Consider the following 16,705-nt stretch of genomic DNA (forward strand, 5'->3'; position numbering starts at 1 on the left):
TTCCAGTTTATTCTATGGTTATGTTCATTTATATGGTTGAAAATAGCTGAGTTCTGTTGTCCATACCTAACTGACCGTTTGTGTTGTATTAATCTCTGAGGAAGTGATTTTCCTGTAAATCCGATGTAAGATTGGTCACAGTCCAGGCATGGGATTTCGTAAACGTCTGTGTCCTTGGGGGATGTCTTTTGTTGGACGTTAATCAGGGATTTGGCTAAGGTGTTCGGGTAAGCAAATGCAAAAGGGTTAGATTTTCCGAGGGTCTGTGTCACCGTCTTAATCCTGTGTAGGTGTGGAATTTTTATTTTATTGTTAGGCGCGTCTCTGGTCTTGTCTTGAGGGAGTCGGTAGAAAATTACGTTTACTTTGTGAATTGCTTTCTCAATTATATGGTCAGGATACCTTAAAGACGAAAGCTGCTTACGAATTAGTTCAAATTCTTTTTCCAGGAAATCTGGAGAACAATTTCGGCCTTGATTAAAGAGGCAGGTAATGAATATCTCAAAGGGAGCATGGGACTCAGATATCATCGACAAGGTTTTCATTCAACTGATGCTTATGGAGATTAAAGAAAGATTATCAGCGGGAGTGACCTAAATTGGCGTACCTGTGGATGGACCTCTTGGTATAAATACCACCTTTTCTGTAACTTTTCTCATTCATCTACCTGAAGAGGGAGACAGCAGTTTCTGAAATATAGTATTTCTCTCTCTATATTTTGGTGTTTTTATGTCCTCCTTTTTATATATATATAATATATTAATTGATATATATTATTATATAGATAATAATATAGATATATATAATATATAGATTATCACTAATATATTATTAAATAATTGGGTAGTATATATATTATATACTGCGACTTTACTTTAAAAGAATACACGAAAAGTGGTGATGCCAACTAGAATAGAAAGTATTACCTATATTTCCTGTTTAGTTCAATTCCAAGCGTTTTATTTTTCACAGTTATTGCTATTTAAAATGAACTATATGAAAGAAAAAAAAAACTATGTCATAACACGTTTTTCTGGTTTTAAGTATTTTTTTAATGGAAGAATACTTTTTTCTAGCTTTTTTTTTCAAAGCAATGTATAGATCCGTAAAAATGACTGAATGAACTGATCCTGTATTACTGTCAATAATAACATATCTGTAGTGAAAATAATTATCATTGTGGAAATTCAGTGGGGTCGGGCATTTATCAGTTAGAATTCCGCTTGCTTGGAAGTTATTTCCAAGGTATAGTGAAATCGATACTGAATGATGCTTGGAGCTCCATGTTTATATATATATATATATATATATATATATATATATATCATATAGATCTATATATACTATATATATATACACACACACATATATATATATATATACATATACTATATATATATATATATATATATATATATATATATATATATATATATATATAAGAACTTGAAAACATAGATAAACTAATTCTTCAAAGTCGCGGTTTTCACTCACCTTCTTACGTGGATATTGTGATATTCTCAAGCGGGCCTTCCTTCGTACTACATTGGATATATATAGAGCTATATACAATATCATATATATATATATATATATATATATATATATATATATATATATATATATATAATTAAGTATATAAATATATCCAATCTTATCTTTTCTTTTTTTTCAGGTCGGGGTCTTCCTGGCGGTGGCTCTAAGCACTGTACAAGCAAGTAAGTCGTAAAATCACGCAACCTTAACATCTTTGCATGCTCCTAATATCTTCGCCTGAATGCGTCTGTGTTTGATTTAACTTATAAAATGAAAATAGGAATTCACGGTTAACTCCAGTTTCTGTCAATATTACGAATATATAAGATTTCATGAAGCCATGGACCAGAGTCAAGGTAATAGGGTCTGCTCAACTCGGCTGTGGGGGCGGAGCTAATACTGTGACGTCAGAAGAGTAACAGTACTCGCGCTACTCCATTGAATTACTTAAAGAAGCTTTAGTTTTTATATATTTAATCCATATCGCATGGTTTTTTTTGATAAAATCTGATAAAACCTGTAAAGAGGTAACATGCTTGATGTTTTTTAATAACCATTCAAAGTATATAGTGTCTGCTCAACTCGGCAGTGGGGGCGGAGCTAATACTGTGACGTCACAAGAGTAACACTCCACTGTTTCTCCACTGAATTAACTTGAAGAACCCTTAGTTTTTATACATATAATCCATGTCGTGTGGTGTTTTTCTTAAAATCTTGATGATAAAATCTGTAGAGGTCACATGTTTGATTTTTTTAATACCCATTCTCTCATTTAGTCACCAAACCTTGTTTTTTGCACAAAATATACCAGTTTGAACACACAGCTACTCCAGCTTTCTTCATATGTTTATTCTTTACTTATTTATTTACTTACCTATATACTGGTTTGCTGTATTATCTTCAAGTCCATTTCTTTTAACATGACAACTCTCTCTCTCTCTCTCTCTCTCTCTCTCTCTCTCTCTCTCTCTCTCTCTCTCTCTCTCTCTCTCTCTCTCTCTTTCAGGTAGTAATATTATCAAGATTTTAAATCATTCTTAAGAAATGTATTTAGTTCTGTCACTGTGTTCATACCTCACTTTGAAAAGCAACTTTTTTTAATGATAAAGGTTAGAATGATAGATTAATTATATTTTCCAAATCTTATTGTGAATACTAATTGTTATGCAATAAATACAAAGAAAATGTGGTAAAGGCAGTGTAAAAAATGGCAGTTGCATTTCCACGACTTGGCCACAAAAAAGAAAACAATATCAAAAGTACAAGAATTACATCATATACGATATAAGGTATCAAATGAATTAATGATGAAGAAAATGATACAGGAACACATTTCCAGCAAATTTCTCATTAGCACTTCATATCACATAAATATACTTCCGAACACATAAGTTTACATATAACACAAACTGTATACATAAAGGTATTAATTATGCATGCCTGAAACGATTATAATATTTTAGAAAAAAGTACGAAAAGTCATTCGTCAGTCTGGCTAGATGTATCTGATGACGTTTCACAAGAGGCGGGGCTTAATTTTTTATAATTTTTGCTTGCGGAGATAATATTTTCTGTGCGCGATTATGGGTTTGAAAATAATTGTAATTGTAATGTGTCATATACCAATTGAAAGGGAATTCTTTGTACTTTTACATGGTATATGGCAAAACGTAATAAGATGAAAAATTATGTAAGAAAAATGTGGTAAATATTTACGTAAAATTTAAAAATTTTGGTCTGTCTTTGACTTAGAATTCCTCGAAAATTTCTGAAAACACCTATCAATTTTATTTATGCATTATATAGTAAATTTTATCAGCTTTCTAATCCATTTTTCAGTTTCTTTCTATCATTATCCCTTAGTCAGATACGCTACGAAACGTGAATGTATGTAGGTTGACGGATGAAGTAATTACACATATTTGTCTGGGTAGATAATTTTTTCTGTGCGCGCTTGTGAGTCTGAAAGTAATCGTAATTGTAATATGCTATGCATCATTTGAAAGAGCATTTTTTGTGCTTTAACGTAGTATACGACAACATGCAATAAAAGGAAAATTTATATAAAAAAACGATATCGCAAAAATAGTTAAATGAAAATGTTATCGTAAATATAGCTTCATAAAGATATGGTCTTTTTGTAACTGATGACGTTTCACATGGGGCGGGGATAGGTTTTAGTACCGCCTCGTGAGTAGACCCTGTATATTTTGACTCTGGCATGGACGACCTATAAAAGCGTAAACAACAGCATGTCGTATAGTTTAGAATCGCGAACAAGCCAGCGACGCTCCAAGTTTTATGATATAATGCAAATTGGATTCGGGAAAAGCCTTTAAGTGGCCAATTTCCATTACTCACCAGAAGTAAGATTTGATATATACTACGCTTGAAGTACTGTTTTAATACCTAAATGTATTTGCTTGCTTAAGACTTATAAAAGGAAATGGTACTACTGTCTTGACTTGGAAGGGAAATGAAAACATATATTGGAATGAGGCAAGCGTAAATTTCCTGAGCTTGTTTGAGCTGTAATATTGAACAAAGCTAATAATTACAGCGTTCATAAGTGAAAACAGATACACGAACTTATTCTTTAAAGGTTAAATTGAGCGACGTGGCTTGACAAAGAAACTGAGAATCAATACTCACGGCTACTCTAAATGGAACTAGACCTAATGATTGCACCCTACTCAATTTATTTAAATTATCATAAAGACTGAATAGAGGCTACGGTGAAGCGTGGAAGGAGAGAGAGAGAGAGAGAGAGAGAGAGAGACGTCTGCATATATCGATCTACTAGAGTGCATTGTCGTGGTTACGTAAGGTGTGAGGGTAGTACAGGGGTAGTATAGACAGAGGCTTATTAGGTTATATGTCAGGAATATTGCAAAGGATATTCCAAGCATCGAGTTAATTTTACAAGTGTTTGGATTGTTGCTTTGCTTTGGCAGAAGGAAATTTCCATTTTCCAAATAACTCGCTCAGGTCGAACATTCGTGTTCGCCTTCGAGGTATGGGCAAAATCTTAGACAGCAGGCCAATATTTTCAAGTATAGGGTAATTGTAACAAGGTAGGCTTAGATCAATATGCTTATTAGTAATCGTGATATTGCATATAAACACAATCTAAAGAATGTTGGGCCATTTTCAGTAATGTAGGGTAATTTCTCGTCTCCTTTAGGGTTAGAGGGGTTGGCATCACTGTGTCTGATTCTACTTTCTCTCTATACTCCCACAGTGCCGGTGAAAGTACTCCTCGGGTGCGTCAAGGATAACCTCTTGGCACCGGTGTTTCCCAATGTTGCCGCTGGGTTCGACCTGACCAACATGACCACGACGCCAACGGCGTGCGCCAAGTCCTGCCTGGAACACGGCTACACCTATGCCGCCATGTCGGAAGGAATCCATTGTTTCTGCTCTGTGGACGGTGAGTTTCGACTGTTTTTGCTCTCTGGACGGTGAGTTTCTACTGTTTCTGCTCTCTGGACGGTGAGTTACGACTGTTTCTGCTCTCTGGATGGTGAGTTACGACTGTTTCTGCTCTCTGGTTGTGGAGTGTTTCCGACTGGGGCTGCTCAGCTGAGGCCGTTTGATTTCGAACTGTTTCTCTGCTCTCTTAGCGTGAGTTACGACTGTTTCTGCTCTCTGGATGGTGAGTTACGACTGTTTCTGCTCTCTGGGTGGTGAGTTCCGACTGTTTCTGCTCGCTGGACGGTGAGTTCCGACTGTTTCTGCTCTCTGGACTGTGAGTTTCGACTGTTTCTGCTCTCTGGACGGTGAGTTTCGACTGTTTCTGCTCTCTGGACTGTGAGTTTCTACTGTTTCTGCTCTCTGGACTGTGAGTTTCGACTGTTTCTGCTCTCTGGACGGTGAGTTTTCTGCTCTCTGGACTGTGAGTTTCGACTGTTTTCTGCTCTGGAGGTGAGTTTGCGACTGTTCTGCTTTCTCTGTACTGGTGAGTTCCGCTGTCTCTTTATGCTCTCTGGACGGTGAGTTCCGACTGTTTTTGCTCTCTGGACGGTGAGTTCCGACTGTTTCTGCTCGTCTGACGGTGGAGGTGTTACGGACTCGTTTCTGCTCTCTGGACGGTGAGTTCCGACTGTTTCTGCTCTCTGGACGGTGAGTTCCGACTGTTTCTGCTCTCTGGACGGTGAGTTTCGACTGTTTCTGCTCTCTGGACGGTCAGTTTCGACTGTTTCTGCTCTCAGGACTGTGAGTTTCGAAGTTTTACTTTTTTATTTTTATTTATTTATATTTTTTTTGCGGGGTTGTGAAAAGGTAGTTTAGGCCTTCACAAGGCAATCAACTCGTGTATATGTATACAGAAATACAACGGATCTAATTCGACATCATCACAGAGTATCCTACCTACGTGCACGTCTTTGGAAACCATTTTGAAGGTAGGTATAAAAACACGATGGCTTAGAATCAAGGGTAATTCAGAAGGCTGTTTATATGATAAATGCATCCACCCTGACCAATACTCTACCCTTTTCGATAGGGATATGGATGACGGTAGGCTTTAATGCACTCAGCCATGCACCCACGTCAAAGATTTCAGTGGTTTGGCTGCACTACCTAGGTTCGAATCCTGGACGGGTGTAAGTTTTCCTCAAGGTAGGATAAATTCGATATTAATTATCTGTGAATTAACACATTAACACACACACATATATATATTTTTATATATAATATATATATATATATATATTATATATATATATATATATATATATATATATATATATATATATATCAGGGGACATTATTACAGAAAGGTTCTTTGCAGCGTCTTTACCTTACCTAGCTGCAACCCTTTCATTCCTTTTACTGTACCTCATTTCATAGTCTCTCTCTTACCTCCAGTTACACCTTTTTCAGACCTAGCACCTAATCTCAATTTCCCATCCAGCGCTGAATGACCTCACAGAACCAGTGCTTGGTCTTTGGCCTGAACTCCATACATTTTATTCAAGGGTTCATTTCATTTTCCTATTGTCTTCCTTCACAGTCGTCGGGTACGGTACTCTGGCTGCCGCGGCCGGTTGTGAATTGGTGTGCGCTGGGGAACCCTGTGGGTCCGCCTTGGACGTGGGTCAGTTGTCCGTCTATGACACAGGGGGCGGTAGCCCCAATTTCACCCTCGTGGGAGCTACGGACGTAAGTGGAATGCGCATGCGTGGCCATTTGCTTTTTGACTTATTATTATTATTATTATTATTATTATTATTATTATTATTATTATTATTATTATTATTATTAGAATTCAGAATGAACCCTATTTGTATAGAACAAGACCTCAGGGCTGCTGATTTGAACTTTATTATTATTATTATTATTATTATTATTATTATTATTATTATTATTATTATTATTATTATTATTATTGTTGTTGTTGTTGTTGTTGTTGTTGTTGGAATAACAAACCTACAGTTATGTATGGGTACAAATATATTATCTAGAAAATAATTCTAATAATTTGGAATTATTTCTAAATATATTTGTACCCATACTAACTGTATAGATTTGTTTCTCCATTTCAAGAATCACGCTGCTATGGGTATTTTTTTTTATAATATAATAATAATAATCGTACTAATAATAATAATAATAATACAAATAAAATAAACTAATAAATAATAATAATAATAATAATAATAATACAGGGTATCCATAAAGTCCCAGTAACATTCTGTGCAATAAATATTTGTAATGGTACTGGGTCTTTATGGACACCCTGTATTATTATTAGTGTTGTTATTATTTTCATTATAATTACTATTGTTATTATTCAGAAGATGAACCCTATTCATATAGAACAAACCCAACAAAAGGGGCCACGATTTGATCTTAAGAAACGTGCAGCCCTGCTAGACTTTCCAAAGTCCCCCCCCAGGTCATATGATTAAAAACTCGGAGAAAAAAATGTTGCACGGTTTTAGTTCTTTGCACTGGAAACTCTGCGCTAATTAAGGAAGTTGTCGATATTACCTTTAGAGAATCAGTCGCGATTTTTGTTATGACCTCAGTATATCTCATCTCCGTGAGACTGATATCCTCTTATTTCCACAAATGTCTAATTACTTCCTCGCGCCAGCATCGAATTTGTCACTTAAGTTGACTTTTCTGCCACATCAGCTGATTCTTCGGGTGTAAACAAATAACCTTCTTCTTCTTCTTCTTCTACTTCTTCTTCTTACTAGTCTGCAACATCAGCGGATTCTTTGGGTGTAAACAAATAACCTTCTTCGTTCTGTCTAACTTCTTCTGCCACATCAGCTGATTCTTTGGGTGTAAACAAATAACCTTCTTCTTCTTCTTCTTCTTACTTTTCTGCCACATCAGCTGATTCTTTGGGTGTAAACAAATAACCTTCATCTTCTTCTTCTTCTTCTTACTTTTCTGCCACATCAGCTGATTCTTTGGGCGTGAACAATATAATCTTTTTCTTCCTTTTTTTCGTTGCAGGACGCCGCTATCATGGATCTCACACCGACACCGCTTGCAACAGGGACCACATTCCTCGTCGATTATGGCTACGGTTCGCCTCTCTCGTACTTCAACAGCACAGCCGCCATGTTAGCAGTTCCCGTGTACCTCATACCTGGCCTTTACACCGCAACAGGTAGGTTTTTTTCCCAGATTCATTTTTCCTGTCCACTCTTTTCCTGTCCGCCCTCAGATCTCGAAAACTACTGAGCCCAGAAGGCTGCAAATTGGTATGTTGATCATACACCCTCTAATCATCATACATACTAAATTTCAGGCATCTAGCTTCTATAGTTTTTATTTGATTTAAGGTTGACGTTAGCCATAAAGGTGCATTTGGCAACGATGTAGGCTAGGCCACCACCGGGCTGTGGTTAAAGTTTCATGGGCCGCGGCTCATGCAGCATTATACTGAGACCACCGAAAGATAGATCTATTTTCGGTGGCCTTAATTATATACAAAGTTCATAATGCATTTTTCACTTGTTTCCCTTTTCGTCTCGGTATTAGCTCTCGATGTTTCGTGGCAGTCATTTGACTTTGTTGTCTTGTCTCTCAGTTTTGGAGAATATTATTCGCGTGAATTTGCTTCGTATTTGATTTTCAAATTAGAGTTTTAATGCATCTGATGATTTTTACATTTTGTCATCTGTTTTTCGTTCATTAATTCCTGAATTCTTCCGCAGACTGATTGACAAGAACGTTTGGTCACACTTTTAGAGTCAGGGAGCAATGAACGATGGATAACTCTCTCCTTCCTTTTTGTTCTACTTTCAGTTATTGGGGTAATAGAAGGCACTACTTTATCCTACGTGCAAAGTGTGAATTTCACTAAGACTGTGGGAGGCGGAACCTCGTTAGTAGATGCTATAAGCTGTCCCATCGTAAGTGAATTTTCCTTCTTTGAACATCATTTTGTTTTCAATGATATTGTCGTCTCTACGAAGAGAAGCATTTTATAATTTCATTGGTCAGTTGTATAATTATTATTATTATTACTAGCAAACATGTATACAGAAATTATGTATGAAAATTCGTAAAGTAATTAAGTCTACGGGTATAACCAGCTTCGTTTCACGGGCAGAACCAGCTCTGTTTCAGGGAATCCCTTCTCACGCCGCCCCCCCCCCCCCGCACCTTCGGAAGGGGAGGGGAAAGGTAGGATGAAACCCCATAACAAACTATCTAAGGGGTCCCCACTATAACCCTGCCAAGTTTCATGCCCATCAGACCAGCCGCTTGGATGTGATTTAATGACAGACGGACGGACAAACATTACGCCCATTATAGTAAGATTCAGAAGGTGAAACCTATTCACATGGAACAAGCCCACCAAAGGGGGCCAAAGAATATTAAGGCGTTCATCAGGAAAAAGTAAGACGAGATAAAGAGAAATACAGAAAGAGGAGATACCACTTATTAACAAATAGGTAAAAAAAATGCATTGAAATCAGGTTTGGAATTGAATCAGGTATCAGGTTAGGAATTGAATGATTTTTTGAAAATGATTTCTGAATTAGTGGTACACGGGTGAAAACTCCGTCTTGTTGGTCACATTACTGACAAAAGAGTTAACTTTCTTTTAGGAAGAAGGAGGAAATATATTTTGATGCACAGGTAATGCACCTTTCCATTACAATTCCCAGTGTAGTGAATCCGATATGTAACGTTTTCTTGGCTTAAAAAGTTTTGTGAATAGCAAAAGGTAATCCAAATGCAAGTGTCAAAACACACACACACATATGTATATATATATGTATATGATTATATATATATATATATATATATAATATATATATATATATATATATATATAATATATATATATATATATATATATATATATATAATATATATAATATATAATATATATATATATATATATATATATATATATATATATATATATATATATATATATATATATATATATATATATATATATATACATGTAAGCGAATACCACGGGAAAATGATAGGCATAAAGTCTGTACCAAGCACTTTCACCTTTATTCAGGCCTTGCCTGAATAAAGGCAAAAGCACTTGGTATAGACTTTCTGGCTATTATTTCCTTGTGGTGTTCTCTTATTTAATGAAGTCACGTGCATCTACTGAGATTTTTTTAAGCACACACACGAATATATGTATCGAACTTTAGATGGGTGATATTCATAGAAAGTAGTAAAGGGAATCACCACATTCTTAATATGAAGATGACGGTGCTGTAGTTTTCATTTTTTTCCTTCAGGTTTTCGAACCAGATTTTACGTACTACTGTAATGTTACAGCAACGCCAGGGACAGACACGACTGTATTCACAGCCACATTCAGTGATACTGGTGCAGCAGTCTCAATTCAGAGTAGTAAGTTTCTATTTTTTTGGCATTATTTCTTCACGGTCTACTGGAAAAAAATAAATGTCAGTATGTTTTTATAGAAAAGTCATTCAGGAATCTAATTGCAGGCATTACAAACGTAATCACTGACCAGTTTCAGTCGGTCAGAGTTAGTATTTTGAAACATTGCTGATTATATGGCCAGCTTTAGTTAGAGTTAGTTGTACTATGTATTTTGAGACATTGCTGATTATATGGCCCTGCTTCAGGCAGTTGGCTGTACTATAAGTATTTTGAAACATTGCTGATTATATGGCCAGCTTCAGTCAGAAGTAGTTGTACTATAAGTATTTTGAGACATTGCTGATTATATGGCCCTGCTTAAGGCAGTTAGTTGTACTATAAGTATTTTGAAACATTGCTGATTATATGGCCAGCTTCAGTCAGAGTTAGTTGTACTGTGAGTATTTTGAGACATTGCTGATTATTTGTCCAGCTTCAGTCAGAAGTAGTTGTACTATAAGTATTTTAAAACATTGCCGATTATATGGCTAGCTTCAGTCAGAGTTAGTTGTCTTATAAGTATTTTGAACCACTGCTGGTTATATGACTAGCCTCAGTCAGAAGTAGTTGTACTATAAGGATTTTGAAACATTGCTGATCATATGATCAGCTTCAGTCAGAAATAGTTGTACTATAAGTATCTTAAAACATTACATTATCACTGACCATCTCCCCACAGCCATCGACTTCTACCAGCTAGGGAACACGGTACCTCGCGCCCTAACCAGGGACGTGTTGCCCCCCAGCAGCGCGACTGACGTCATCATGCTCGTCGACCATCCCATCACAGTTAAAGGTCTGCTCCTCGCCTTTGATTTGTATGGCTACCAAGCAGGAGCTTTCACGGTGTCGGTAAGTCTGGATGTGTTAAGTTGTTTACTGAATATGGAAGAGGGATCCAGGGTTTTGCAGCGTGTGACCCCTTACCTAGCTGCTCTGGACTTGGGTGGTTTCTGAGGATAGCCTTTATTGTAAGTGCTGACGTGGTAAAAAAATTTAAAAATTGCAGATGTTTACGATATACGGATTGCATTTACTGTGCCAGTTCAGTGCATAAGGGTCGTCGTTTCAGAATGTTTTGTCTTAATGAATAAGGCCACAAGTTAGGTTTAACTGGGTGCACGTAAATGAGCAGCTTAATTGTTTTAAGCAGATTGTAGCCAATATTTCAGAGATTAATAGCTTTCCCCCTCCCCAGCTTTCACTGTAGGATTCCTTCCTTGTATGACATTATACCAACTGTGAGCAGGGGACATAAAACATTATTCGTAACAAAAGCGATGAGTTAATCCCTCACACTAAGACTATTTATGCAGATGAAGAGGCCTACCTGCGCCAGTGGCCTGTACTGCGTGCACGAGAGAGGCTGCATGGCTGTCTGCCCTCACGACCTCGTCACCAACATGCATACGTGCCCCGCCCCCAAGTTCTTCTGCCCTGACCGTCGAACCTGCACTGATACTGGAGTCTGTCAGGCTCCCGAAGGTATGGCATTAGCTTGGTTTGAATGGTTCAGTTTCCAGGTTCAGTTAGAGGAATTTATTTCTGGTGATAGAAATTCATTTCTCGATGTGGTTCGGATCCCACAATAAGCTGTAGGTCCCGTTGCTAGGCAACCAGTTGGTTCCTAGCCACGTAAAAATATCTAATCCTCTGGGCCAGCCACAGGAGAGCTGTTAATCAGCTTAGTGGTCTGGTGAAACTAAATATACTTAACTGAAGTCTGTGCTAGTCCAGTGCTTTGGATATGATTACCAGTTGTTATTGCATCACAGATTGTACACAATAACCCCTTTACTGCTTATTGTTAGCATTACAAGTTTACAACTGGTGATATAACAGATCTCCTCCTGTTTCCTTTGAAACAAGTAGTTCGGACTACACAAGTTATACTTTACCCTTCTTACCAAATTAGTAGCTTAACACCAACCATTCTACCACACTGCTCTACCTCCCCCAGAAAATCTGAATCATCCTTCAATTTCAGCGGCTCCTGCGAGCTGGGTCGACGTGGCTGGCACAGTCATTGCCAACTCCTTCGCTTCCCAGGGATTCATGAGGCAACTCCTTCTAGCCCCTGTCGAAGTCCTTCCCGGAGACGTCATTCACGTGACTGGCCCTGTTGGGAGATTGTGAGTGGCCTTGGGGAGAAATTCCTTTGTTCAGTCTTTGCTAGGGGGTTTTATTGAAGTTAGGAGACTGTGTGCCAAGAGACTTAATGAAGTTGGGAGACTGTGTGCCAAGAGTCTTATTGAAGTTGGGAGACTGTGTGCCAAGATATTGAAGTTGGGAGACTGTGTGCCAAGATTTATGACTTTTCACAGAATGGAGATACTTCTAATTTAAAAATAATGACATAAAATTTACATCTAATTGAATTTACACCTCCATTCTAATTAGATCCATATCTTGTCACTCTTCGTGTCCACAGGAACGTGCCCCGTGAGGGAGGAGACTTGGTCAACGGTGTCAAGACCACAGCCCATCACTATGCATCGGCCATCATTAAGGAAAACGTCCCTGTTCAGGTGGCACACATTTGCACCACTGTCAATTTGGACGTCATCTTGGACGTCGTGGACGCTGTGAGTTAGCTGCATTACTTAGTACCTACTCTCTCTCTCTCTCTCTCTCTCTCTCTCTCTCTCTCTCTCTCTCTCTCTCTAGAAACAATCTTTTGCAAGCATTTCATGAACACTGTCAGATAGAGCTTGTGGAGAAGCTGCCTAATATATCTATTCTCTTCTCTACTTCCAGCCAGTTTTCTCGTTTAGGAAGATACACAATAATAAAGAAAATTCTGTGGACGAAAGCTATCATAATTTTGTAAATATTTCAAAGCCTCTTCTTTTTTTTATTAATTAATTTTTTTGGGGGGTCACAGGCCGATGCGACGGTGGCTCTGAACAACCACACGTCGTGCGAGCGAATCATAACAGACATCGACATGAAGATCAATCAGGTTCCCACTGACGCTTTCAATGCCTCCTTGAACGTGGAGGCACCTTACTATATCAGGTAAGCCATCTACACTCTACCCTTCAGTACTTAGCTGAGTAACTTTCTCGACGCGTGTCGTCACATTTCTTGTGATGCAAAAGTATTTACAGATCTGTTCTGTAGATAGTGACACCCAAGGGTTTTAACCTGGTAGCAAATTCCCCGAGATGAATTTTGGTATTGCACCAGCCCCGTTATTTTTGTGTCATGCCCCTAGGTTAGGTTTAGGTGAGGTTGGGTTAGGTTAGGTTTATGTTAGGTTAAGTTAGGTTAGGGTAGGTTGGGTTAGGTTAGGTTGGGTTAGGTTAGGTTTATGTTAGGTTAGGACGGGTTAGGTTAGGTTAGGTTAGGTTTTATGTTAGCTTAGGGTAGGCTGGGTTAGGTTAGGTAATGACCCCAAAGAAATGTTAGTCCTGGATAACGACCCCCGAACTTTCCTTGGGGTCACTATCTGTATATATACTTTTGGATTGGAGAATGGTATAAAATTTTAATGCAAGCATTGGTAGAGGCAATGAATGGGTTGAGGATGTAATGGGCGAGGAATGCCTGGGAGAGATTGCAGCGGAAAAAATGGGCTGCAAATGATCTAAAAATATGAATCACTTTTTTTCCAATACAAGGCAGTCATCGAGTGTGTATGGATATATGGAAGTCACAGAATCCTTGCCTACATTTGCTGAAACAACTTGATCACAGGGACCATAATCAGAAAGATTCAGTTCTTGTGATTTTATTATGAGTTTTACCCATTTTTTCTCTAATTCTCTGGCTAGTTAATTGCCCCACTTACTTTTCATTCAATCGTAAATTCCCCAGGATGCCACGCCTCTTCTCAACAGTAAAGCTGATCACTGATGTTTCAAAGCTGGCCTTAGATTATGGGGTAATGAGAAAGAGGGTCGTGAAGGTCACACAAGGACGTTACGTACCTTGCAGAATGTCGGAAGAAAGTCCCTTCATTCTGCTTATTCACATGTAGCCCATGATGTTATTACTACTAGACTTTAAAGCAATATGATCAAGTTAACCTAAGTATATATATTCAGTTTTTACTTTATTCGTCGACTTATACAGATACATTAATGACTGAAATCATTGGATTAATCGATGCTTTCCGTAATTCACGAAGGTCAATGGTAGAAGGGACAATGGATTTTATTGGTGTGTCTTTTTTTTTTATTCGTGTGGTTGATTGATGGCGTTTTTCTCCTCACCCCATGACTTTTCTCCTCACCCCATGACTTTGAAATCACTTGGGTATGAACACTGATAAGAGAGAGAGAGAGAGAGAGAGAGAGAGAGAGAGAGGGAGTTAAAGGATAGTTGACGAAAGGCTGTTGAAGTTTGAAGAGAAGGGTGACTCCTTAGTGTCACATTGTCACCTCACCTTGAGAAGTTCCAAGAAAGAGCTAGCGGAATCCTTTATAAAAGGAGCATTTTTTTTTTCTTTGAAATTCCGAAGGTTATGAGTTTATCACAGCTGGATGCCAGTTGACTAGCGACTTTTGGGCTTTTGATCAAAACTGTTTACAGAAAGGGAGATGAAAGGGATGCGTTTGTTGTGCTGTGAAATACAAAAGAAAGCCAATTGGCTCGCGAGTTGAAAAGGTTCATGTTCTCGTTAAAAGTTGTACCGTCCGTCAGTGCTTTCATAGTCCCCCATTACGAAGTAATACTTCAAAGTAATACGTACGTCGACTTTTTACTACTGGGAGAGTTTGCCAAATCCTTATACGAGAAGAAAGTAATTTACTCTGCCCCTACACTAAAAGAAATAAAAAAGAAATATGAAGTGCTTGAAAAAAATCTGCGACCAAAAACAAGCGAACTATTGTCTCTTTCAGTAGCCAATAAAAATCTCTATGTCTCTCGGTCCTTGATTCATTGGTTCCAGTTCACAGATTCTTAGCGATCTTATAGTGAGACTGGTGTTCCTAAGGGCAGCGTTCTCGTCCTTCTGTGTTTTGATGGCGTATTTAAAGCGACTGGGGACAGACAGTTTCTTGTAATATTTTAATGTCGAGTCTCTGGATATATCTCGCCTGGTGTTCCCAAGGGCAGCGTTCTCGTCCCTCTGTGTTTTGATGACATATCGGTGCCCTGTATTGAAGCGACCGGGGACTGACTAGACAGTTGCTTGTTATATTTTTGTAGCGAGTCTAAATATGTCTCGCCTGGTGTTCCTAAAAGTAGTGTTCTCGTCCCTCTCTGTTTATGATTCATCAGTGCCCTGATTACTGAAGCGACCGGCGACAGGCAGTTGCTTATAATAGTTTATAGCAAGTCTCTAAATCTTTCTCGCCTGGTGTTCCTAAGGGTAGTGTTCTCGTCCCTCTTTGCTGTTAATAATGCGTTACCTACAGAAATAAAGTTGATGTAAACCGTATCAGAGATCTTTAATGGAGCAGTTAATCATGTAACGATGTCAGGATATTGATTGATGGTTATTTGTAGGCATATGATTGATTATACACTCCAAAAATGTAAACAAATCAACGATTTACTGGGAGGAGTAGTTTCCATTTCTCTACGTCGATGAGACAATGTCGAATTGTGGATCATTCATTCACACTTCCCTTGACACAAAATGTGACCTAATCCATCGCGAGGTTACTTGGAGAACGAATCATTATTTCTTTTTTCTTTTTCAGGACCGTCACAGCAGCTATCTTCACTGCCATTTTCACGGTGGCAGGACCCACGACCTTCACCTACATATACACGCCTTCGATTGGGGTCAACCACACATTCGTGGACATCAGTAAGAGAAATGTCAAATGTCATGTTTCCTCTCTCAATTACGAGTCATTCATATATATACATACACACACACACACACACACACACACACACACACACACACACACACACATATATATATATATATAATATATATATATATATATATATATAATATATATATATTATTATTACGTCTGGGAACTTCGCCGCTCGAATATGAAGCCTCCAATGTTAGTTGATACTTATATAGAATAAAAATTTAAGCAAAGGTTTTATATATACTATATTATTATATATTGCTAGTTTCAAAATGCATATATCCCCTCTTTGACTGTATTAAATGTTATATATGTATAGAATTTTGCAACATTTTTCAGATTCCTTAGCTAGCCTTAGAGTTGTAGGGTGTTTAAAATGTGTGTTCAGATTTTGCATAACATATTGTAAAAGAATATATAACGTAGTAAAGAAAGAGAGAGATTATCTTTGTCCGTTTGAAGCTAGAGTTGTTTTCGTAACTTTTCATCGCCTC

At 37.8% G+C, this 16,705-nt stretch overlaps 1 protein-coding gene across 1 annotated transcript in view; it reads left to right on the forward strand.

Moving 5' to 3' along the window:
* Positions 1–1,681: 1,681 nt before the first annotated feature.
* LOC135215142 (uncharacterized) overlaps positions 1,682–16,705 on the forward strand; it is a 98,866-nt gene continuing 83,842 nt past the window's right edge. The window contains exons 1-12 of the mRNA XM_064249584.1: positions 1,682–1,718; positions 4,778–4,966; positions 6,551–6,699; positions 8,008–8,164; positions 8,806–8,912; positions 10,278–10,392; positions 11,108–11,280; positions 11,745–11,913; positions 12,416–12,560; positions 12,860–13,013; positions 13,313–13,446; positions 16,083–16,192. Of these exons, the coding sequence (XP_064105654.1) occupies position 1,718; positions 4,778–4,966; positions 6,551–6,699; positions 8,008–8,164; positions 8,806–8,912; positions 10,278–10,392; positions 11,108–11,280; positions 11,745–11,913; positions 12,416–12,560; positions 12,860–13,013; positions 13,313–13,446; positions 16,083–16,192 (1,603 nt within the window). The 5' untranslated portion in view covers positions 1,682–1,717. The remainder of the gene's footprint in view (positions 1,719–4,777; positions 4,967–6,550; positions 6,700–8,007; positions 8,165–8,805; positions 8,913–10,277; positions 10,393–11,107; positions 11,281–11,744; positions 11,914–12,415; positions 12,561–12,859; positions 13,014–13,312; positions 13,447–16,082; positions 16,193–16,705) is intronic.

The sequence above is a fragment of the Macrobrachium nipponense genome, chromosome 5 (assembly GCF_015104395.2).
Source record: "Macrobrachium nipponense isolate FS-2020 chromosome 5, ASM1510439v2, whole genome shotgun sequence".
Lineage (NCBI taxonomy): Eukaryota > Metazoa > Arthropoda > Malacostraca > Decapoda > Palaemonidae > Macrobrachium > Macrobrachium nipponense.